General features: G+C 41.0%; 1 protein-coding gene across 1 annotated transcript; it reads right to left on the bottom strand.

The window, feature by feature from the left end:
* Nucleotides 1–602: 602 nt before the first annotated feature.
* gabra1 (gamma-aminobutyric acid type A receptor subunit alpha1) lies at nucleotides 603–21,634 on the bottom strand. Its single transcript, XM_034549745.1, has 9 exons — nucleotides 21,555–21,634; nucleotides 17,289–17,401; nucleotides 16,189–16,256; nucleotides 14,248–14,468; nucleotides 12,995–13,077; nucleotides 11,640–11,783; nucleotides 10,581–10,733; nucleotides 1,591–1,793; nucleotides 603–923 (listed from the first exon to the last, which is right to left on the bottom strand). The coding sequence occupies exons 1-9, from the start codon at nucleotides 21,632–21,634 to the stop codon at nucleotides 603–605; spliced, it is 1,386 nt and encodes a 461-aa protein (XP_034405636.1).
* Between the last annotated feature and the right edge of the window lie 3,121 nt (nucleotides 21,635–24,755).

Here is a 24,755-nt window from a genome sequence, read left to right as displayed (position 1 = left end):
AAAGTATTTTCAAGAATGACGTAATTATTCTCGTGAAACATCTACAAATAATTTTGACAAAGAATGAGCATAGCATTGTTGCTGCTGATATCAAATAAACTAAGCTATGTGTCATCAGTGTTGATCTGTATTTTGAATAAATAAACAAATAAGAAGATGCCCTGCCCATGCATATACACCAGTGCCCTTTACCGTGTCTGTGATTCCATGTTTAAATAAAACAGAAACAAAATTTAAAATAAAAAAACTAACATAGAAATAAAAGCCCATTAACAGGTTTGGGCTATGTGGAGTTGTAGAATAGCATTCTCTGGGCTATATATTTATAGTAGCATTTTCTTAGTAGCATCACCCGAGACCTGAACAACATCCTTTCAAAAGTCTGTATAGCTATCTTTCTTTTTTTTCTCTATTTATTTTTTTCAAAATCTTCAAACCTTAGGTAAACATAGAAGCAATGCAACAACTGGGAGTTCAAACCAGCATGGACACCATGTTTGTCTGAAAATGAAATAAAACACCTGTTTTTTTAGAAGGAATAAGAACTGAAATGAAAGAAGAAGAAAATACACAGGTATACTTTTAAAGGAATGAAACATGGATTAGTGTGGATCCATCCCCTGCAATTTGGGCTTCTTATTCAAGTAGGTTGCCCAGTAGACCAAGTTAAAGGTTCCAAAGAGCAACGGGAAGGCTATTCTGGCAATCCTGTCTATCTTGCTCACACTGTTAAAGGTCTTCTTGGCCTCTGGAGGCTTGGGCTTTGGCTCCTCCTTAGGCTCAGTTGGGGGTGCTGGGGCGCTTTTGGCAATAGTGGCCAATCCAGGGTCCCTGGCAATATTGGGGGCGAAGGCTGTAGCAGTGGCAGCTGGGTAGGCTGTAGTGTTGTTCTTCTTGAGGAGGGACTCCTTCTTCTTCTTTTGCTGATTGTGTTTGTTGGGGAAAGCATTGGGGAAAGTCAAATGAATAAAGTTCTTTAAAGATGTATTTGATATGTGTTGCGCTATTATTGATGTGAATGTGCCATTCAGCAATATGCCGTTCAGCAGCTTGGTGAACGTTCAGTTGAAATATGGATGTTTAGTTCAGAAATATCACATCAACACATTTCCAAGCAGAAGCAATTCATCTCACAATAAATGTTGGACACTTTATATATATATATATATATATATATATATATATATATATATATATATATATATATATATATATATATATATAAAAATATTCTAAAACAGAGATTACATAGTATGGTGCTGCTAACTGCGGCATTGAGACAAGCGGAGCAGCAGGCACAAGATGAACATTAAACTATTAATGTTCATGTCATGTTACTCAAGTTGCAAATTGAGATGAGCTGAGGACAACATCTAAATGTCCCCTGCCTGGTCGAGCTCCCTCAACAGTTAAGTGCTAACTGTCCTGGGTCTCTCGTTCCCTAGATACATGGATTTCCTCTCATTTTGCTCAGAGGAATTTTTGTTTTGGTTAAAACAACGGCCGACTAAAATATCTGTCTAGTATCTCTATTCATTTCTATGCAGATCCCTTAGGAGCATACGTAATATACAAAAAGGCTTCAAATACCTTCTCTGGCACCACACTTTTTCCATCCCAGGCGTAACCCCTCTTGGTGAAGTAGTTGACTGTGGCGAACTCAATGAGGGCCGAGAAGACGAAGGCATAGCACACAGCGATGAACCAGTCCATAGCGGTGGCATAGGCCACTTTAGGGAGAGAATTCCTGGCACTGATACTGAGTGTGGTCATGGTCAGGACAGTGGTCACTCCTGCAGGGAGACAAGACAAGACAGATATGTGAAATATGATCAAATCTCAAAAAAATGTATTTGCTACGATTACTCATTTGTGTACCATAAATGCATGAGAAGAAAAACCTTATACATTAAGTATATCGATTAGGAGGAATTGCTGCTAACTATATAAATAATAAGTAACATGATTGTGAATTCATGGTAAACCTAAGCCAACGCTGTGTAGGAGTTCTACTGTATAGATGGTCTATATTTGCTGGAGCAATCAACGGTAGCATCATATAGGGACTTCGCAGAACGATAATAGATATTTGTTTTCTAAATTCAAATGAGCAAGCAGTTCATTCACATTAATCTACGTGAGCAGCTCGTGCTTTTAATAGACTTCGAGAGGTCGAGATTTCCACAGATGGAGCTGGAAGATGCATTTGGCCTCGGAGATACCGCTGCTGACTAATACCAGGCCAGATAGGCTTTATCTCTAAATTTGACTTGCACACCGATCCTAAAGCAATTATGGAGCAATGGAAAAAGCTTAAATTAATACAGTTGATGCACGTTTATAGCCAACGTGCCTCCTATTAAGGAGCGCACGTCAACCCTGGAAAACCAAACCTCTAAGCTACGACATCACAGCCATTGAAAGCTGAGATGAGACAGAGTACAGAGAGGGAGAGGAACTGGGTCAGAGCACATCTAACGATGCGGTGCTCATCACAGAACAGACTACTGCAGATGTTTACACACCAAATAACATCAGCCCAAGCAGCAAACAATCCACCAATTCAGCCTGGGCTACCATGAAGGGAGCTGAGGGACAGCTGACTTGTACAGGAATTATAAAATATACAGAGAGGATCCTCCCACACATGTGGAGAGAGCTGTTTCTGTAGAAAACATACATGTACTGTACATGATACCTCCACACACACACACAAACACACAAACACACACACACGCACACACACAAACTTTCATGTTTAAATGATCCATCCTATGTAAGTTTTTATTTAAATTATAAAATATGATCATCTTTTTTGAATGGTCTTTTTTTTAGGAAATTGTTCCTTCAAGCTGAGCAAATAGTACTCTACAACTATACGGCTAAGCTTTGTTAAGTCTCTCTCACCACTTTGCCAGTGGACCTTTATTATGTTTGGAATATAGTGTTATGATGTTTACTGTATAGACAAATGGTGACTAATGTACCACCAAGTCATGCAGCAAATCTCCAGCCTCTACTATAGTTAATATTGATTAAGAAAATACAAATATAAGACCTCTAATAAAGCTGCTTAATAGCGTTTGTAATTCGTATGCCATAGTCTGTAAAATTATTATTTACAAATATACAAAGACAGTTAGTTAACTTAATAAGTTCAGAAGCTTAATGATGACATACGTGAAAGAAAAAATGGAATTATGAATTCTTCTTCCTCCTCGGCTATGATGTAAGTGCTAAGTGATGAATCACAGACTATTCATCCTCCTACTCTTTTTCTACATGGTTTTGGCATTACTGAGTTGGTAATGTGACATGAAGCATAAAGGCTGATTGTTGTGTTCACATTAGTCAGAGCCAAACAAATGATTAGTCATTAGCCATAACTGAATAGGACACCTCTAATGGAGTAACTGTATATGTAAAATTGGTACACATGTATGGTATTCATTATGGCTCCAAAGGGGACTAACAATAATCAGTAATACACTAAGTAGATCAGAATTATTTGTTTTGATATATTTTATTGTCAAATTGTATTTCTGAGCTTCTCATTACATGTTGTTTATAACATGTCCCAGATAGGTATTTTGTTTAATTTGATTAGAAATGACATTCTGGAGTTATCAAGAATAGCATCTGCTTCTTCATCACAGATGGTATATTTTCCTTTGCATAAGCACACCTCAGATGTGAGGAATAACGTTTCTATGCTACAGTAAGTGTATTAATATAGTAACATGATGACTACGTTCTTCACTGCTCCCACTGCGTAGCATGGCATTGAGTGGTTTGTTGATATACTGTTATGGGAATACATGGCAGCAGGAGATATGAAACGATAAAATGAAGACACATATTCATACCGAATTTTTTATAGCTTCCATTATAACACAGATCATTTTTTTAATACAGCTAATTATTATTAGTTAAATAACATGTTGGGGGAATGTGTTTTATTTTTAAGTAGCATGTCAACATCTTCATAAATGTTCACAGTGACCACATTTGATATTTCCCTCAGGGAATAGAAGAAGTAAAAAATACGATACAAAAGTAGTATATTAGTTTGCATTTGGTTGGGGACGGACTATTATGGTATTATTGGTTATAATAAATAAAGAGTGAATGTAAAAGAATGATGTGATGTGCATAATCAAACGTCTAAGGCTGAAGCTATAAAAACTTGGGTACTAAATGCTGCTGGTTTACCTAAATTAATTCTGCAAATTAGTTGCCTGCAAATGTGAGATGGTAGAATCCACACATACTGTGCATCACATGAAGCTGTAATTGGATTGGAAGCACCAACTCGCTGTCACAGCTTAAATCATTTTTCGGAACGAGAACAGTGTCTTGAGATTTCCAGTGGAGTGTAACTCTAACAACAAGGTGTCACTGCTCATGAGGCGGGTGCCAGAACATTCTCCATTGGAGAGAAGCCAGTGCAAAGTGATTTTGCCAGCACTCATGTGTGCTTATGGCCTCAGCAGGTACTGGAGCACAAGAGCATGACGCCTCACAATCATTGCTTCTGTACCGAGAGCTACGGAGATAAGATGGTGTGGAGGAAGGTGTATAAGGAAATAGTGCAAATGTTAAGAGAAACAACTAGATAAGCCAAATACATGTGCGGGAGGAGAAATAAGGGCTATAAAGACATTCGAGATATGCACGGTCCAGTGGTAGGAAGGAATGAAGGCAGGTAAGGCAGGTGGATGGAAAGATCGGTGGCAACAGAGTGGTGCCAATCTGTCACGTATTTTGTTTGCCAGTAAATCGCTGAATATTGTGGGGGAGGAGGAAGGCAGTACCACTGGGTATTACACAAGTCCTCACTAAGGCGCTCTGATGATTGGAATCATATTTTCTTTACTGTATTTGACAAGATTCGTTGCCATGGAAACAAGTCTTCCGACACAATGTTTTTATACCACAAAAAAAATGAAGACAAAGAGAATCACATTTGGTTTGCATTGTTGCTCGCACACAATGATGTGTTATATGCGTGTATGTATGTACACGTCTATATGTGTGTGTGTGTGTGTGTGCTAACAAGGTGGACAGGTATTTGTTTCCCACCTCCAGGAAGAGCAGTCGTCCTTTGAGTCTGTTTAGCGTTAGGCCTACTTAGGAACAATTTAGAGCACTGGTTAGTTGATTCATTAAGACGCAACTCCAGAGCTGGTTTTAAATGACTCTATTTGACATGTTGTAACTAATAGACTTGAGGCTTTGAAGGATGTTAATGAACAAAGTCACTGATCTGGAAAGTTTTAACTGGATTAATAGTGGTGTAACTCAATTTTTGAGAGACCCTTCCACTCAATTTAGCTCGGTGTGCACAAGCACTGACACTTGATTTACATGATTCATATCTTCTAACAAGTTGTTTGCCTCTCTATCAAATAAAAAAGAAGAACAAGTCAAGACATAGAGAACGATGGAGTGAGAAAGCAAATTTGGGGGAACTAAATTAGACTTAAAGTGATGAATGACAAGACGAGGCAGACTATTTCAAGGTGGGAAGTCTGTCACTGCTGCCTTAGGCGAGGAAAAGTTTGAAATCACTAAACGCAAGCAGACAAATGTGTATTTTTGGAAAATGTCGGGCAGATAATGTCCACTTGGTTAATAAGTTCCTGACGCAGCAAGGTAAAGCTTAAAGAAATTTGATTTAATGTCTATCAGGGTAATCAGTCCGATAGACATATAGCGCTCAAGTTTCTGTAAAAGGCTCCAGATTAAAAAATGAATTGCTCCAAATCTGGCTCCAAATAAATTAATAGGCTTTTTGAGTTCAACTTTGTTTGTCCCTTTGCGTCAAACAATGTGTCTGCGTGAGGTGCAAAGTCATTGTTTATAATCAATATGGATTTGTTTGTTTTTTACTACAATTTACAGTTTGACGACCCCTTGAATGACAGGCTTCAGCTAATCTGACCAGTCTCAAGCCAGTGAGTTCAATGCACTGCTGAGCCATTGGATCGCAGCCAAGCCACACATCCCACACTCTCTGTGAGGGAGAGTGAGCCCTGAGGAAAATCTCTTTTAGATCTCCCTCTCTCTCGCTCTCTCTCTCTCTCTCTCTCACTTATGCTCCCTCGTTCCGGGCCGAAATTTGCCTCAGACAACATTTCGACTGAGTAGGCAACCAATCAAACATGACAATCAGAATGTGGGGACGAGGTCAAAAGTACATTGTCCCTGCTCACTCCAAGAATAGTCGGTCCTTTCTGTGTGACTTAAAGCATGGATACAAGTTGGAGGCTAAAGAGGGCTTGCATTAAAGTTGATGTGAATGAAATCTTTTACACACCGTTCACTGCTACATCTAAGCGAGGGCAGTGGGCAGCCTTTAAGAAAGCTTTAAAGAGACTCCGAGGACACCTTTAGTGAAACTTGTATCTTTCCTGCGACAGCCATGTCCCTAATGTTTGGAGACTACAAATGTCATAATACGTTTTATTGTTACTGGACTCTATTCACTGGCACAGAATGTTACAAGGAAACCAATTTAAATGTCTAGATTTTGGCAAAGAAATATACATTTTGAGGAAATTAGGTTCTATTCAAACATTTAACAGATCATTTTAGTCACAGGTGAGTTATTCTTTTAACACACATAGGAAGGATTTTATACTAACACATTAATGAGGATACCACTGTTGTATGATTTGTAAAGACAGTTGTTAATGAATATGATTTTTGTGCAAGGAGTTGTCAAACAACCCTTTATATTGCCTCAACCAGCCCCAAGAGTGGAGCTATCTTTATTGGATGTCTATTAACATCTTACTTATTCATGCCTTATCAATAACTGAAGCCTCGGGGGGGCCTGACTCACAAACACATCCCATTCAGCATTACTACGTCACCTCGGATTTACATAAAGGAAGAAATATATTGACACGTTGATTGGCCGGTGAGTTAAATGACTGTGCCAGCACAACAGCTGTGAGAACTGTGCCACACACACACCCACACACACACACACACACAGACACACACACACACACACACACACACACACACACACACACACAAACAGGAACTGCAATGCCTACAATGTTGTCAGCTAGTAATCATGAATTTATGAGCACCGACTCTCACACAACCAACATGTGCAAATACACACACTCACACACACACACATAGACCCCCGCACACACACAAGGTGTTATTCCTTAATGAGCAGATACATTAAACAGTACCATGGGAGAACCAATAAATACTTAGCCAATCGAAATGCTTAAAGAGGCGAGAAGGAAGCAAGATAATCTTCTGAGCACTGCTGTCCCTGACAACTTAGAGACAGAGAAGCGAGAGGAGAGGGAGGGGGGATATCAGCACCATCAGTGGCTGTTTCCTTTTGGTTTTCAATTGGTCTGAACACAAAATAATATATATATATATATATATATATATATATATATATATATATATATATTGCCAACAGTCTTCCACTGCAGCAATTTTGCTATGAACTAATCAGCTTCCTAATCGGCACAATGATAAATAAGATAACTCTGCCAACTGCTGTGTTTTTAAATTGCCAATTCATCTAAAGGAAAAGCTTTAGTGCAGAGCTGTGCTTCATAGTCATAATGCAAATTAAACAGTGACTTCAGTTTGTTCCTTTTTATGGGGTTTCTGTGTTGGAAACATAATGTCATATATTTAGTGTCCATTGCACCAGTGCGCACCATTTGATTCAAGTCAAGCCGTAAATGAGTGTCGGCTGGAGGAATGCCTGATATGCATATGTGCAATTTAGTTAATCCTTCCGTTGTAAATATAATATTTAAAACCCCATATTTTTTTCACTGTTTAAAAAATGTGTTTACTCCTAAAGCCTTTTTTAGACATGGAATAGGTAGCATTGATAGCTTCATCTGTGTGTCTGTGTTGCCTAAATCTAATCAAATGCCTAAATCTAATCAAGTAATCTGGTTAACCTATTTAGGCAGTTTATTTTGAAAAGAAACTGTATGCATGTATCAATCAGAAAGTGACATGCGAGGGGGGTTACTAGGGTTACATTATGAAGCGTAGGGCCACTGACCAAGATGAGTTTGACATCAGGACAGCAGAAAGTCTACATCTTCCGTCGCAAACTAAAAACACATCTTTTTCGACTATACCTTGAATAGGGAAGGTAGAGCCGTAGTAGCACTCTAGTAGCACTTAAATGTCTCTTACTGATAGCACTTTGTAGTTTAACGTTATTGAAGAAATTGTACTTGCTTGATTCTTGTTGTTCTGAGTTTAGAATCATGGTTTAATGCACTTATTGTAAGTCGCTTTGGATAAAAGCGTCAGCTAAATGACATGTAATGTAATGAGTGGGAGAATGTGTTCTGTGTGCAGACAAGGTTGTAGTTAAGTGATACATTTAACACAGTATGCTTAATAAGGTGGTACAGTTTGCACAATTAATATATCTCTGTGTATTTAACCTAGCCTTTATATTAATGGGATTGCATTTCATTTAGATTCACTGACATTATACTGTCATGACTTCTTGGGAAAGTGACATGAGAAATACTGAACAATTGGAATGTGCATCATGAGGTGTACACATCAAGCAGTGAGACCGTAACCTCTTTCTGACATGAACATATCATCCCTGGGTTTACGTTGAATATGGCCAGGTAGCTTGTTATGTAGGTTGCATTTTGTATATGATTCACCACGATAATGACACACTGAATATTAGACCTTCAGTGTGAAGACAGCTGAGAGCACTCTTTGATCCTAATAGCACTAAACACGTGTACAATGGTTTTGACATACCACATAAATCTCTGACTTAGAAGATAGCCATTGGATTAAGATGGCAATGAAAGATCCTGATTGTCTGCTATGTCGTTTTTAATGATGCATTTACAGCGATATTGACATGGTAACCTCTTTGAAGAACAGCCTCATTCATCTGCTGTCTCAGGTGATGCATATTAATCACATGAATGACCTACCTAGCATACCTTGATGCTGTGCTGCTCTGCGTCTTCATAAAAGCGCGGGCACGTGCTTATTCAACTGTGATTGTGTGCGTGTGTGTGTGTGTGTGTGTGTGTGTGTGCGCACCGCATGCATGTAATCTCATGAAGCAGAACCAGCGATGATAGCATGAGGGACACACACATGCCCTAGATAGTTGTTCGAATTTAATCCAGGCCATCCTCATTTCCCCTCGACACGTGACAAGCACCGCAGGTAGCTAGCTGTGACACATGAAGACACTAACAACTCACACAAACAGACACCAAAACATAGCGGGAATGGGAGAAAAAAAACCTGCTTGAGACTGCAGAGTTGCAAAATCAGGGGCCTGTGTAATGTTTCTGTGAAAGCTCTTTAAGTAGTGTAGGCCAGGGGAGACACTGGCATCCATGAAAAGAAGAAGAAGAAGAGAGAGAGAGAGAGAGAGAGAGCGAGAGAGGGAGAGAGGGAGAGCGAAAGAGAGAGGGAGAGAGAGAGAGGGAGAGAGAGAGAGGGGGAGAGGGAGAGTAAGAAGAAAAACAAAAAGGAAGAGTGTAGAGTGAGGTAACTCAAGGACATTCTGCCTGCTGCTCTGCTTTGCTGCTACAGAGCATGCTGCAGACTAGCAAGAGCTTTCCTTTTGGGCGGTATTATGTAAGACCTCAGTGTGACAGACAGTTAAATACACGCACACACACACACACACTGACAAACACTTACATCACACTCAGGCAGGCACAAACACACACACACACACACACACACACTTGTAGGCAAACATTCAGAGCACGTAAATCTAAATTCACACTGAGCCTTGTGCTTGAAATTCTACTGCAGCCAGCCACAACTGATTAAAGCTCGTGTTCACCTCATTGGTGCAGAGACAGAGAAGAAGAGAAGAGAACAGACTTGAAATACCGTACAATGATGTTTGGACTTTTTTTTTCTTTTTTACCATTTAATATCCGTGGGAATAGTTTGACATTTTAGCAAATACGCTTATTAGCTTTCTTGCTGAGAATTAGATGAGAAGATTGATGCCACTCTGTCATCTTTGCGAGGTTGCCGGGTTGCCAGGCAACCAGCAGAGACACCAGAAAGATGCTCTGGCCACTGTTCATGAAATTGTTACAGCATGTTGTCACATTTTTTTTCATTTCCGTTTGCGTACAAACGAGCTACAACCTGGAAATGAGTGAGCTTTATAAGAGGTGGCGTTTGTTTCACTTTAAATTGCCTTCTCCTTCCAGCTCTTGTCTAACTCTCCCCAAAATGTTAACCATATGCACATCGGAGAATCTTTTTCTGCGGTCAAGTAAAGCAATCATTCTCTTTGCTTTGCTTTGATTATAGATCAGACTTCATCAAACTCCATTACCATACTCTACCATGAGACAATCGACCAAGGACCTCATACATTTGTTTGGGAAGCAGCCTCCCTCCCATTGATTAATCGTCTCATGATGCAAAATTAGAATTACATTTTTTTTTTATCTTGCCGCAACACAGTAAAGCTTGCATACATATATATAATTATTAATGTAAACATTTCTCTACCAACATATGTTAACAAGAGAAGGGAGCAGACAACTCACCAAAGACAGTCCTGGCAGGGACGGACTCTCTGTTGAGCCAGAAAGACACTTGAGAGAGGATGACTGTCATGATGCAAGGTAGATATGTCTGGATCACAAAGTAACCAATTTTCCTTTTCAGGTGGAAGTGGGTTGTCATCACAATATACTCTCCTGTCGTGAGCAGACAAAAGACAAAGTCAGAAAGAATGCGCAAATAAACTTCAATATATATATCGGGGACATCTATTTGACCTGTCCCTGTAGACTGGTTTGTTGTGTTGTGGCCTTCATTTTGTATTGTGAGATTGTGAGATTTATTGGGATAGTTATGGGTGTCATTTGTCAACAAACTCAATACACAGGCATAAGCCTATTTTATCAATGCATTTAGGACGCAGTTGCAGAGAGGAAACGACCACTACATCAACAACACTGGAGTTTTATGTGGTTATAACAATGAGTTGATTTTGAGGCTTTTCCAGAACAATACACAACTGGAACGAATACAAAGAAAGATAAATGCATTTAAAGATCGGTATTAGTCAATCAAGCTTGAGAGTTGCAGTCACTTGGGAGCTTGTTGCAAACAAGGCAAATGTTTGGGGGAGAGGGCAGTCTTTTGCATTTACTTTCTGCCTGCAGCTAGTTTCACTGCAAACAGGTCACCCATTTTATGCTGTCACTCATTTTTGCCTGTATCAATAAAGCAAAGAGGAGGTGGAAAAATTATGTAATCGAAAGTAGGGAAATTATATATCCAGGGATGGCCTGTTGTTTTTTTTTTAAAGCTACAGCTGTTGAAGATACAGATGAACTGTTGCAGCTGTGTTAAAATGTGTTGTTTCAGACCAGTTGGTTTGATCAGTGATGAACGATGAACAAGTCCGAATGAGCCATGGAAAGGACAATGTGCATGTACTGAGCTTCAATATTTCTCAGTAGCTTTAACTGGGTAATTCGATATGAACAATATACACGTCAATGACTTAATTCAAAATGCAAAGATTTCCTCGAAAAAACATGTATATAATTCACGGTAAATCATTCAGAGCAGATTGTAACCCAACTGAAACCCACCTGTGCTGGACTGGACCACACCGGAATCCACACTCTGCCCCATCAGATCGTACTGGTTTAATCTGGACCCATCCTCTGCCACCACCACGGATTGGGCAGCCCCTCTGGTCCACACATAAACCACCTCGGCTTGAGTGTAGGCATCTGACAAGGACGGACAGAGTGAAAAGTTATGAATTATTTGGCTGCCGGTTGTCTGTTGTCACGTGATGCCTTGCAGGTTATATTTTTAGCTATTTAGCGAGTTGCTGGGTTGAATACCAGTTGAGAAATAGGCAAATCTGGAATGAGTTATTCCACTCAATTCCTCTTCCTCTGCTTGTCTTCTTTTATCTCGTCTACTCTTCTCCCATCTCAATTATGCCAGCCTTGTCTCATTTTCTATTTAAGCATATTATTTTCTCTCACCTTGTTAGAGCATCTGCTAACCTTATTTCCACTGTTTCATCTAATCCTTTTAAGATCATCCCGTCTCATATTTGGTCTCCTTTCAAACAATTTAGCATTTCAACATGTGATGCGTTGTCATGTCACATTGTGTCATGTCATCCCTCGAAATGTAGGAAAACAAATAAACAAGATCCCAACAGGACATCGTGACCTTAAAACAGCCTAGTCAGTCTGTTCTCCCCTCCGGCCACCCAACCTGTCAAAGCTGCAGTGTGGCTCGACCACTGCAGAGGAAAAGATGGCTCGACTGCAGACTGCAGCATAAGGAAGAGAGCTCATCACTGAAATATTTAGGGAGTGAGTTCAATTTAAAGGGGGGGGGGGAGACTCGGTACTCTCACTCACGTTGTGCAGCTGCCTGAAGAATGGCACAGAGACATTGTAATGTTCACTTTTTTTTTTTAATCTCTTCCACTTTCCGTGTATTTCTGCTTGCTCCGCCGCCCCCCCCCCCCCCCCATCCTTCCTATGTTTTTCTCCCGTTTATTTTTCCTCTCATTCTATATTCTTGTCTCCAACCTCTATCTTTCTATCTCTCGTTATGTCCTCGCAAGGATGATGCCGGGAAGGGTTAGCTGTCACCGGTGAGCAGCTGGTGTGATGCTCTGGAAATGTTACAAAGAGCGCTGCCTTGGATAAACACAGGTCTGTGCGCTGCATGCCCGCAAGGGTCTTGCAGGGCCTGGTGGGGTTGAATGGGGGGGGACCAGAGGGGCCTTGATGGACAGATCCTCTGGGAGAACAGCTGTTACCACACTGTCATCCCTTATCAGGGACTGGTGCTGGGGTCGTGCTTCCAGTTGGATGAGGTAGTGACAGCGTGTCAGAGAGGCGAGTGTGAGTCTGTGTGATGTGCATGTACGTCCATGTATATAAGGCTGTGTGTGAGTGCAGAGGCCACTTACAGCTGCCAAACTTCAGTGGACAAGCATGAGCATCCATAGGGAAGTCCTCCAGGTGCATGGGGCATTCCGCTCTTACTGTAAGCCTGGAGAGATTCAAACAGACATTGATAGCGAATAATGAAAAAAAACAAAAGGAAGGCAAGGAAATAATGAAAAACACAACATATGGCAGAGGCAGGAAGAAAGAAATCATGGTGACAGCACTGGTGGAGGGCTCAGGAAGAGGACTGTACGAATTAAGGCACAGGAATGACAATTTAGTACAATGATGCATCAGGGACATTTGGTGTACTGTTTTTTCCCTCAGACTCTCTAGCTCTCCAGCTACTGTCCCCCAAACCAACAGAAATACTCCAGTTCCCTGAGCTGTGGGTTTCCTTTTCCTGACAGCTTTGTGAAAAACAGCACGTCAGGCCACCCGTGACACACTAATCTCCCATCCATCCCTCATCTTGCTCATCTGTGATAGCAATATGGGCTCCGCCTCTACCCCCTCCCCCTGCTAGTAAACATACTAAAACAAAAGTTGTACAATCCTTGCCTGAGACATCTCACATTAGCATCCCTCTGCGGTGTGCATCAAGGATTGTACTGTCTGTAAAGCATGTATTTATCCACAGTCTGCTGAAGGCTACCGAGGTGCCACGACTAGTTCTACACTCAGCTCAGCTGGTCATGCACCTTATCTTCCTGCTCGCAACTGTCAAACAGCATCCCCAAAGTGATAAATCATGACAGGATAAAACTAGTTTATTTCTCCTGGTGAACATCCCAATGGGAAAATGACAAATTCTAATGAAAATGTTTGTGGTACACATAACTTATAAATGGCTGACTACAATCTTTAAAGAACAATAAATAAATCAATATATAATGATAGTGAATAATCTTTAATGTAAATGTAACACACTGTCGTGTTAAGGGGATTACACACAATAGTGGTGAAGAGTATACAATTTAACTCATATATCATGGAACTTCCCCTGTTGGTTAAGGCAATTACCTTTTTGTACTACACATTTTCTTAAATGTTATGATTGAATATGCAAAATGGCATTATCTTATACACACACATGTGTAAATTTGCAACTGAAATGTATCATGAGTAGTTTCCACATACACCATTATGGTGTTGCAAATACTTACTAGTCCACAAATAAATCTATATTTACTGTCAGCTCAAAAACATTTAACTCTAAGCTCAAACTTAAGCTAGGTCTGCATTGCACCAGTGTAAAATACAGTCAACCTACCTCATGGTGTACAGCAGTGTGCCTTCCTCTGTAATTCGCAGTAGTTTGTTTGGCATGGTCATGTTGTGAGCCACCGATTTCTTGCCATTGTGGAAGAAGGTGTCGGGGGTCCAGATCTTGCTGGCCATCAGGTTGTTAAGACGCAGTACGGCCATGGGTCCTTTAAACTTTAACCTTTCATCCTTCCAGCTCTGTCTGAAGAATACATCAATGGTGTACTCCTACAGGTGGACAGTGGCAGGTAGAGAAAAGAAAAAGTCAAAAAGGAGACAATCAAAGAAAATCCTCGACCCTGTAGCTGTTTTCCTTCCACCGCCATCTACTAAAGCTGGCTTGGGGAAGATAATGAGTCATCCAACCTTATTTTTCCGTTTTATCCTTTTTTCGTGTTTTCACTTTTTCCCTTTTCTCTTCCTCTTGTCACTTTGACTTTCTTATGGAAGTCTTGGCCTAGTTTCCCTGCTGCTAACTGTCTCTTCACGTTAAGTGCTTTTGCAAAATATGGCGAGGATCTAGTGGATGGAGGAGCACGGTTTTCTGGCTGGTATCTTTTCTAAAAGTATGCCTCTGTTGTACAGTTTAGTAATTGTTCTTTATTTCACTCATTAATATGTGAGGTGTTCTTTTGATTTTGTTTTATTTCATATTTGACATATCTACGGTATGGTCCTTTTTAAATACACAAGATGCAAATGAAGCATAGATTTTTATTGCATTGTTACGTAAGTGCCAAAAATGATCACTGTTTGTATTTATCTTTTGGGGAAACTTCTTTGTTCTGTAATCAAAATCACACTGGACACAAAAGGGAAGCACGGGACACAGAATTAACAGGATATTTCATTTTGAAGGCAGCTAATGACTATAGCTGAGAGCAGACTCTAATGCATGACTGCCCGGCAAAGTAAAAATTACAGCGCAGCATGTTTTTTTGTTCTCTTCTCTCCCCATTTCCACTTGGCCCACGTAAGATAATTAGTGTGAGCTGAAACAGCTTCAAGGTAATAGAGGGGGGGGGGGGGGGATATGGAAAGGCTGGAGATGGAGAAAATGTTCTTGAGCGCTTCCTTCTGGCCTCAACTAAGCAGCGAAATAGTCCTGGCCCTCATGTCTGTGACTGCAATTAAGTGAGATTACGTCAAATGGAGTACAGCACTTCACGTGCAGGAGTGGTTTCTATCCAAAGGAGAGGCAATGAGACATTTGGATGAGATTAATTGGTTTCCAGCGCTGAGTAAAGATCAGATGAACATGTTTGAGAAGCCCACGGCTTTCTATTTTTTTTTTTTGCCATTTTTAAAATAATCAATTATAGTTAAATGTTGCATTTTAGTTTGACGTTAAAAAGATTTCATCATATGGTAAGTGCTTATCGATTATCTAAAAATGGGATATGAAAACAGCTTGACCTTCCATATCACATTGACATATTATATATTAGTTATGTTTGTTGCAAATTAATTGCAATTTAGTAGTTAAGGAGAGATATGGACCTTCAGTCTTTGAACGTCAATATCCGACCGTTTCTTTGCTCCAGATTATTTAAAGACATCAGCATGGGTCTATAAATCTATACATGTGAATGCTCTATCACAAGCAGGGATGTTTTTATACTTATTTTAATACCAAAATAAATAAACTGAGTTTGGGGTCGAAGCACACAGCATATTTTGACATCCACATAAAAATCACATGCAGTCATATTTACGAGTAGGGGTGGCATTTATGTAGAGTGGGATTACGAACCATGCACCAGAAAATACATTATCACAAATGTGTTTTATTAACACATCAGGAGTTAATGAAATGAATCATTAAATGAATAATTACTTTACAGTTTGGAGACCGTTGTGCCCAGAGAGGTTATAAGGCAGGGGTGAGCGTGGAGGGACAAGAACAGGCGGAACCTAGTGACATTTAAGGAGGCGAAAGGAGTCTTACCATTTCATGGTCCGAAACGGGTCCAATACTAGTCACGAAAATGTCAGTCTTGACTTCGGTTACACGCTCTGTTGAAGCAGGAAATTGCCAGTGAGTGACTATCTGTGGCATTCATTAGCTCCTAACTACCTGTTAATACAAGACCACCTGGCTATGCTCTCTAATCCATTCAATCTATTCAACATTATTTATTTTTTTACATTTGGACACACACACACACACAAATTGGAAAAAAAACCAACAAAGATAAAAATGCCCATTTTGAATGTCGATAACCATTTCTGCTGCTATTGGTTTCAGTGTCAGCTCCATAACCCGGACGGTGGTTCAATCTCTTAATACATTTGCACATTACTGTGTTACTGAAAAAATGGCACTTTGGTCCCATAATACTGATAGACAAAATGGGTCCACAAGGGACTCAATTGGAAGGGGTGGCAGAAGCAATGTGTGTGTACGTGTGTGTGTGCGTGTGTGTGAGGGTTCGTTCCTTTTGATTCTGAAACGGAAATATGACAGCTTGATTTATGAATGATACCCATCGTAATCTATAATTTCTTCCCCACGGTCGCTGAACTTCTAGCAGGCATGGTTTTATTCGCCTGTTTGATGCCTGCTGCATCACAGTGTGGGATTCTCAGTGTCCTTCACACACCAATTCTCACATTATCTCTCTCTCCCCTTTCTCTTTCACTCTCCGTTTCTCTCATTTTCCATTTCTGGATTTGTCTCTCAGTCTCCCTGCCATTTTGTTTCTCTCTCTCTCAAACAATGGACAGTTGACAATAGAGTCAAGGGCTGCCTAAACAAAGAAATGTCACTCACTATGTTATATTAGACGTGTTTGCTTCATGCCAATTCACTGTTTCACAAAAGCAGCAGGTGAATAATGAATCTCCGGTTAATTATCCTTCACATAATCTTGACACTGTAAGCAAACTCATCTCCATAAGATTTTCTCCTATGGATATTACAATGTGGAAAGTAAGCTATTTTTAGGAGTCCTTCAAGAGGGTATTTGCATATTGACAAAAAGAAAAAAAAGATCCAAACAGTCACCATGAAGGACAAAAGACATTCAAAGACTTGGGATAACTGACCTCCTAGTCCTGGCCTGAGGCGATTGTCATAGCCATCCAGAAGACTGTCTAAGATCTTGGTGAACACTGTTGTGTTATCTTTCTGTTCATCTGTCATGCCGTTCTGCCCAGCGCTGCCAAAGCAAAAAAGAAGATTTAAAGTCGTCACAGCAAGATTCCAAAAACCACAGTCAAAACTGCCAAAAAGACTAAGAACAAACTGAATAATATATCAAAGACAAAAAAAAGGAGGATCTTAAGTCTGTTGAAGTACATGGGCAACACAGAATGCATCATGAATCATATTAATCATAAAACAATTAATCATAGAAACAAACAAGACAACCAAAATGCTGCATTGACACGGACGCCTTTCCGTGTCAATGCCAATTTACAATTCAGTGACCATGAGGTTTCATATTGTATCCATATGAGAAGAATGAACAAGTGATTGTTAAGACTGGAAAGGAACACATTGCACAGAGCCACATTATCCTGTATTATCCCTTCGGAAAGTGTGGCAAGTGTTAAAAGTTATTTCATCGAAATGTAAAACTGGGCATTCAGAGCACATGCGTGCGTGCGAACATCCGCCCACACATAGGCACAATCTCACACGGAGTGAGAGAAAGAGAGAGAATAGAGGAATAACAATGCATTATTTATACCTTAATATGGTCTTTTAGACCACAAATGCCTTTGCTGAATGTGCTCTTTGAACAACATAAAACAAAAATGCTTAGAGCAATGCCAAAAACAGTCCCAATCAGTAATTGTAAGAGCAGAGTTTGCAGCATCTCCATGCATAAATATTTGATAGCACTCATAATCAGGAATACAGCTCCTAATTACATTTTATAACGGCGGGGTGCGACAGGAAGATGCGTGCTTGCTTGTGTGTGTTTGCGTACTTGAGTCATTGCATGCATTTACGGTCCGGGCGCTAATGCAAGCTTGTGTACATATTCATGCATATGTTTGCATGTGCTTTAGTGCTGAGATCAATGAGATGAAACTCTCTCACAATGCATTGTATTGCCTTGAAGCAATCATCCTCTCCCTCTCTTTACGCCAATAGCGTTTTTGGTTTGATTGCATGCTAAATAAACAGCAAGTGTTTGAAAACAAGCTCTGCAAGCTGAACGGCTCCAAGGAGAGGGAGAGGTCATCAAGATTATTTAGCAGGGACCTGCAATGGGAAGGACGAGTGCCGTCTGGATAAACATGCAAGGAACGCTCCAAAGAAAAGACAAAGAAGAGAAACAAAGATGGAGATGATGGAGATCTAGGAGGGGGAGGGGGGGATAAAAGGGAGAAGAGCGAGGTTGGGAAAAGGTGAGGAAATTGTGAAGTGACACTGGGGTGTGGCGTTCGGTGAGACGGCTCACGCTCAAAGCTGTAGGGTCCGCCTCAATCCCACGTCTTTGAACGTGAGCCGCTGAACATTTTGCTTTGGAAACAAGGATGCTGCATCCGCATCACACATGGATTTGTATGAAAAGGGTTATTGCGCATCTCTCTGTCACCAATTCCCCCTTTATTCGCAAGCGTCCTTCTGTCTGCCAAAAAAAAAAAAAGAACTGAAGCCAGCATTAAAACTGTGAAAACTGGGATGAGCAATTTAGTTTTTGCAGCAATCTTGGAGGTAACAGCTTCTGAATACTCAAATTCAAAATAATTATTTTGCTGTTTTGTTCAGGTCTGGAAAGCCAGTTATGTATAAATGCAGGAAGTGTAAATTGCATCCATGGGACATCAGCTGAAGCGAAAATAAAACACAACCTCTTCTTCGATTGCCAATTAATATTCCTATTTTCCACATATATTTTCGGCATTTCCAATTTTTTCAAATCAGAGAGAAACATCAGAAACCTTTTTGGTCTGCCACAAAGTGCTCTTGTTATAGTTTCCACCAATAGAGAAAACAAGCGAGGATGTCCCTTTTCTCTTTTAAGTTAACCAATTAGGACAATTATAAATAATAGGGGGATGAACAAGAGAATAATCCATCCTTACAAGGAATTATTAATCAGTGGCACAAATAGTGAAAAGAACACTCTTTTGTAAAAATAAATGTAAGAAACGATCTTTCAATGGGCATACTTCTTTGACCTTGCAATTTTTTCGAATGATAGTCTACGTTTTTTTTACCATTAATCGAGATACCGACAAGTCAAATGTTTCATATCAAGCATAGAAAACTATATTATTTACACCTTGGAAATAGATGGAATAATATGGCCGATGTGTTTCTTCTTGATATAAATTGTTTCCAGTGTACGTGGGTAACAGAGGCGGTGGGGGGTTGGGGTTGTATGTCAAGGAAAATAAAAAGAAATGGTGAGAAAAAGGTGCCGTGGATAAATACACATGTGTATCAGCCAGGGGCCACTTCCTCATAAAACATTGTACACCATCCCCATCTACAGGTCATCTGAACAGCAACAGTGCCGTTCACACTCACTCTGCCAATGTCTCTCTTTCTCTCCCCCGTCTCCCTTTCTCCATTTTACTGCACGTCTCTCTCTCTCGGTCCCTTTCTCTCTCGTCACTCGGATATCTAATTATAAGGCAATTTCTATCGTTGGCAACATACTGTAGCAGAGTGCTAGGTCTTCCTGATTACCGTGTCTTGTTGAAATCCCCCAAGGTGTGTGTGTGTGTGTGTGTGTGTATGTGTGTGTGTGTGTGAGAGAGATTCTGTATTTGACTTCAAAAGGGGGACTGGATTATACAGTAAATCTTTGGGCGATAATTGCTTTGCAGTTTCCAGTGACAGTTCCTGAGTAAAGTGATCAGTACTTTTAGATTTTTCTCTGAGGTGCTCAACATATAGCACATCAAACCCAGTAGATCAACTCCTCCATTTGCCAGTCAGTGCATCTCAACTTTAGCTATAGACGTGATTAATCCATTAGATCAAATCAGTGTGCAATAATAATGTATCATAGTGCATCCTGCATTAAAATAGGACACATCTGTGTTCTGCGTGTGCTCAGGGCATGTAATAAAATATGTAATACAATATACTCTATACTGTCTGCATGTGTGTTTTTGTGGTGTATTCTGGTGTCACTGACAGAGCAGCAAACTGGACCATCTCAAGACACCACCATTCGAGTCAACTCTCTTTGACGGTCCTTCTGAATTATTCAACTATGTTGAAAAGCCTGATCTCTTGAGTCCCTCCAGGATTATTGAGAAGAACCACAACGGAATGAGAGCTAATATGATCTCATGCGCACGCAACCACTAGTGAATTGTACTCATCTTTGTCTTTGTGTTTATTTACTGTAAGGCTTCAATGTCAGAGCTGCCCGCACGTTAATCCAAGGAGCGGCGTCAGATTATCGTTGTTTTGAGGCATGCTACACATGGGTGGCTGGCCGGCATTTTAATCAGGTGGCAATTAATGCAGGTGCAGACACATAACGTGGATCTAATTGCTGCCACCTCTTATCCAATCGTTCTCTCTCTTTGTCTGCTTCTGGTTAGGTGGCATCCGACACCTCAGTGTTGACTTTGAGAAGTGTGTCTGAACATCGACCCTACTATCCCCGCAGTCGCTGTCAAATGACGAGTGCACACATCTGTGCCAAAATATCCCGGTGCAACACAAGTCATCTACTGTACACAGCCCAGGTGTGAAAACTGAGAATGTAGATGTTTTCCCACAAGGCCAGATGACCAGAAAATCGACAACTGTGTAATACTATATGGTAATATTGATAGTGGCTATTTCAATTCCCCATCTTCTCTCTCTGTACTGCACTTCTTATGGCCTCTATGCAATTATAAGCATGTGTCCTGTGGGGATGCCCCAGTTACATCTACAGTGAATATCCTTAAGGGTTGTGACCCAATAACGCAAGAAATAGGTAGGAAGACATCTCAGCTGGTGGACTACTGTTTGCAGCCCTCGCTGGCTGACTGATTTACTGACATTTTTATTGTCCAGTTTGACCATTTGGCGAGCACTGAAAACCACATTAAAAGGTAATTGCCCTCTTCCAAAAAGTGCATTCAATATGTTGTCAAATGCAGTGTGGTCTTTACAGTTTGCCCTCCAAATGTCACTGTGTGGAATCGCAGTGTTCCAGTAATCTTGATCATATCGGCACTATTTAGAATTCGCGGGGCGCTTGTGTCAAAGTCTGCGCAAGGCTTCAAATCCCAATCATATGAACAGTGTGCAAGACATTTGAGGCTTTCAACCATCTAGAATGATCCAGGGACCCAATATAATACAGGCACGTATGCAAATGTAAAGTTAAAGTTTGTTCTTACCTTTTCCCACCCAGAACGCCATTGGTGACAAGCAAGCCAGCCCACAGAAACACAAAGGCCGTCCTGCTTCGTCCACACATAGTTGCAATATGAGGACCTTTCACTGCTGAAGGTCAAAGAGAGAGAGAAAGAACAGCATTACCAAGACGTATAAACCAATGATCCATCAACTCAAACATTTCATCACAGCTAGAGGTAAATAAACATGTAGATCAGCTAAAACAACAACAGCTAACGTAGAGGCTTGTTCCTATAGAGATGCGTTTTTTGGTCCTGCTCCTGAACATCCCTTAGAGATCCATTGACAGGACATGCATCAAACCAAATGGCCTCTGCCACACGCATTGGGCCATCACATACTACTTGACACACGCACGACTCAAAGATTTTACGTCATCATTCTAAATAATGGGTCACATTGACAGAGACATACTCTACACTCAAACTAGTCTGTGTGGTAGACCACATTTTAAAAAGCTGGTCATCATGTCGATAATCAAAAATATTACGACTTTCATAACTGACGCTCATTACATATGCGATACGGCTACATCTGTAGCGCATACTAATTAAGATGAAACAACGAGGCAACACATCATCGACCACATAACACCACGGTGTGAGCTTGTAGCACCTGTACACAGCCTCCCCTGCAATGTGAGACGCGCAATACCGCAATATCAAACCATATCCCCCTGAAAGAAGAGCATTTGGCATCCTCCACATTCAATAAGCTATGATGTCAGCCGGGTCATAAAGTATGTAAGCAATTAGCCTGCGCTACTGTGCATGCGAAACACAATGCTCGGGTTCACGGTCCATTTTCGGAGGCATAATCGAGGTGTCCGCGAGAGGACCAATCACTTACTTATCTGAAAGCGCTAAACACGACCACAAGATCCTGCCAGTGAAGCACAGCCCACATAAAAGACAATGCCCGTGCTACTTGCGTGTGATGTTCCAAGGTGCACTGTGAGCGGATAGGAGTCGTGGGGGAAACGTATACAATGCTCTGCTAAAAATGAAATACAAATACAAAAATAAATAATAATCCTTTGGTTGACAAGGATTTGACGAGGCGGGGATGATGCAGATTAACGACTGGGGGAGAAAATCCCGCACAAACCCACTTTCTAAGTTATTCAGAGGAAATGTCACCCTCTCCGTTATACATACATATATCTGAGCACGGGGAGACATTTAGCGTGCAACTGACATCCCTGCAAGGTTGGTCTAAATACATGCATTGCGATCCAATTCGTGCGTGGCGGAGTAATTAAGCAAATGTACGTTGATGCTGTTTTAGTCGGAGCGCTGTCCATGGTGCTGAAATCAGGCGTCTCCCGTTACAAAACATCAAACGGCACTGGTTTCCCGTAAAATAACCCTTAAACGGTCCCAATTTCGACGGCAAACTCCCCCTTCTCCCCAATAAAACTCGTCTTCGATTCTAGCGGCGTCCGGCAACACAAACCATCCCCTTTCTAAATCCGAGTGTTGCTCCCCTCTTCCCTTCTTCTGCCTGATGAACAGGCGAGGAAAAAACATGGAGAAAATCACTTACAGCATATGAGTCGGGGTATATATTCGGTGTCCGCTGGTTATATCCTCAAACTTTTGAGAATATATTTTTCTTGCCGGACTGAATGAGAAAAAATCCTCTGTGATCTCAGATCTGACGAATTTTAGCTTGAGGCTGGAGAAGCGGCTGCTGACGATATGCGCAGGTCTCTCTCACTGTTCACTGGCGGTGCTGTAGTGAGTTGAACTCTCTTAGTCTGTCAGCAAAAAAAAAAAAAAAAAAAATCTACTAAACTTACAAATCTGATCTCTGTGCCGAGGTCGCTATCCCAAATACATGTTTTAGTTCATCGCTCGTGCCAGTAAATAAAGTGCATGGCAAACAGTCTGTGTCCACGCTCAGACCATTTAATTTTGGAATAGGCTGTACCAACCTAATATAAAGACTAGTCCGCCCATTTTACATGCAGCACAATTTAACTTCCACTGCTGTCGCCCTAATCTCTTTTCAGTGGCTGCTAAATAAAAAATCCTCTTACATGTTCAACTAGGATCCTTTGGTTTTTCCCCCCATCGCGCGTTCTCTGTCTCGCTGCCTGACTCCGACTGTGCGTGATGATTTCCAAGGAGATGAAATTGGCATGCATCAAACGATCGCCTCGCGACCAAGAGAAGCTAGGGCATCTTATGGACAAGAATAGCAGTCATAAAACGGATAGTAAGTACTTACGACGAAGCAACGACGGAAAAAAATAACGAGAGAGCGAATGAAACACCGAATGGATTGCACGGCTCGGATACGGGCGCACACAAGCAAGAGGGAAAGACACCTCCAAAATTGTAAGAAAATCGCGTTCCCTCACCAGCTTGCACTGATGCGACGAGCCTTGCTCTGCAATAAAAAAAAAATCCCCCTCGAATCACTCACCGTCTCTAAAAGCCTGCGTATCGCATCGAGACAACAGCACTGTGTCTCTGTTTACAGCCAAATATTCTGCTGCTACAGCCGCGCCACTCCAGACTGAGCTCTGAACGGCGAGGAGCGCTGATCTGCGTGCATCTGCAAGGGAGGAAGAAAAAAAAAAAATTGGGCTGATGATAGCCTACCCAGCGTATATTTTTGTAGTCATCTGCGTATTTCAAGTTAAACTACAAATCAGAAGACATTTTCATCGCCAAGGACTACAGCAGGAGGCATAAGAGGGAAGCAAGGGCATTCTTATGGGCAGTTTAAAGCACACCAGTGTAATTCACGGTTGCATAAGACTGCTCTAAATCCCAGCTGTTGATTTTGGAATGCTTTTGACAGAGGAGCAGCTCATTTTTTCGCCTTTAGTTTTGACTGGGGGTTTATTTTCATCAGAGCAGGCAGAGTGAGCTGGCACTCAGTGGAGTCACGTCAGACTGGTCTGCAGTGCAACGTCTCCTCTGAGTGTGCGTGTTCGCGTGTGCGCGTGTGTGTGCGTGTGTGTGTGTGTGTGTGTGTGTGTGTTGCCTCCTGACGCGTGATTAAAGTAGTGCATGAGCGTGATTAGTTATGAGGGACGTCATGGGCTTGTGCCTATATATGTATTCAATGAGACATCTATCAATCAATCAATCAAGCATACCATTGTTTGACGTTTTATGATATGAACGTTGCATAAATACCATTTTCAAACCATCTAAATACACACAATT

Source organism: Cyclopterus lumpus, chromosome 14 (genome assembly GCF_009769545.1).
Source record: "Cyclopterus lumpus isolate fCycLum1 chromosome 14, fCycLum1.pri, whole genome shotgun sequence".
NCBI classification, from domain to species: Eukaryota; Metazoa; Chordata; class Actinopteri; order Perciformes; family Cyclopteridae; genus Cyclopterus; species Cyclopterus lumpus.
The sequence above is the reverse complement of the archived record's forward strand: the minus strand, read 5'-3'. Positions and strand labels throughout refer to the sequence as shown.

Coding starts and splice junctions, on each gene's coding strand:
- gabra1 (XM_034549745.1), bottom strand. CDS start 21,634: ATGTGTGGACGAAGCAGGACGGCCTTTGTGTTTCTGTGGGCTGGCTTG. Junction 16,257..17,288: donor CCTCAGGCCAGGACTAGGAG/GTCAGTTATCCC, acceptor CTGCTTCAACAG/AGCGTGTAACCGAAGTCAAG. Junction 14,469..16,188: donor CCGTTTCGGACCATGAAATG/GTAAGACTCCTT, acceptor GTCCACCTGTAG/GAGTACACCATTGATGTATT.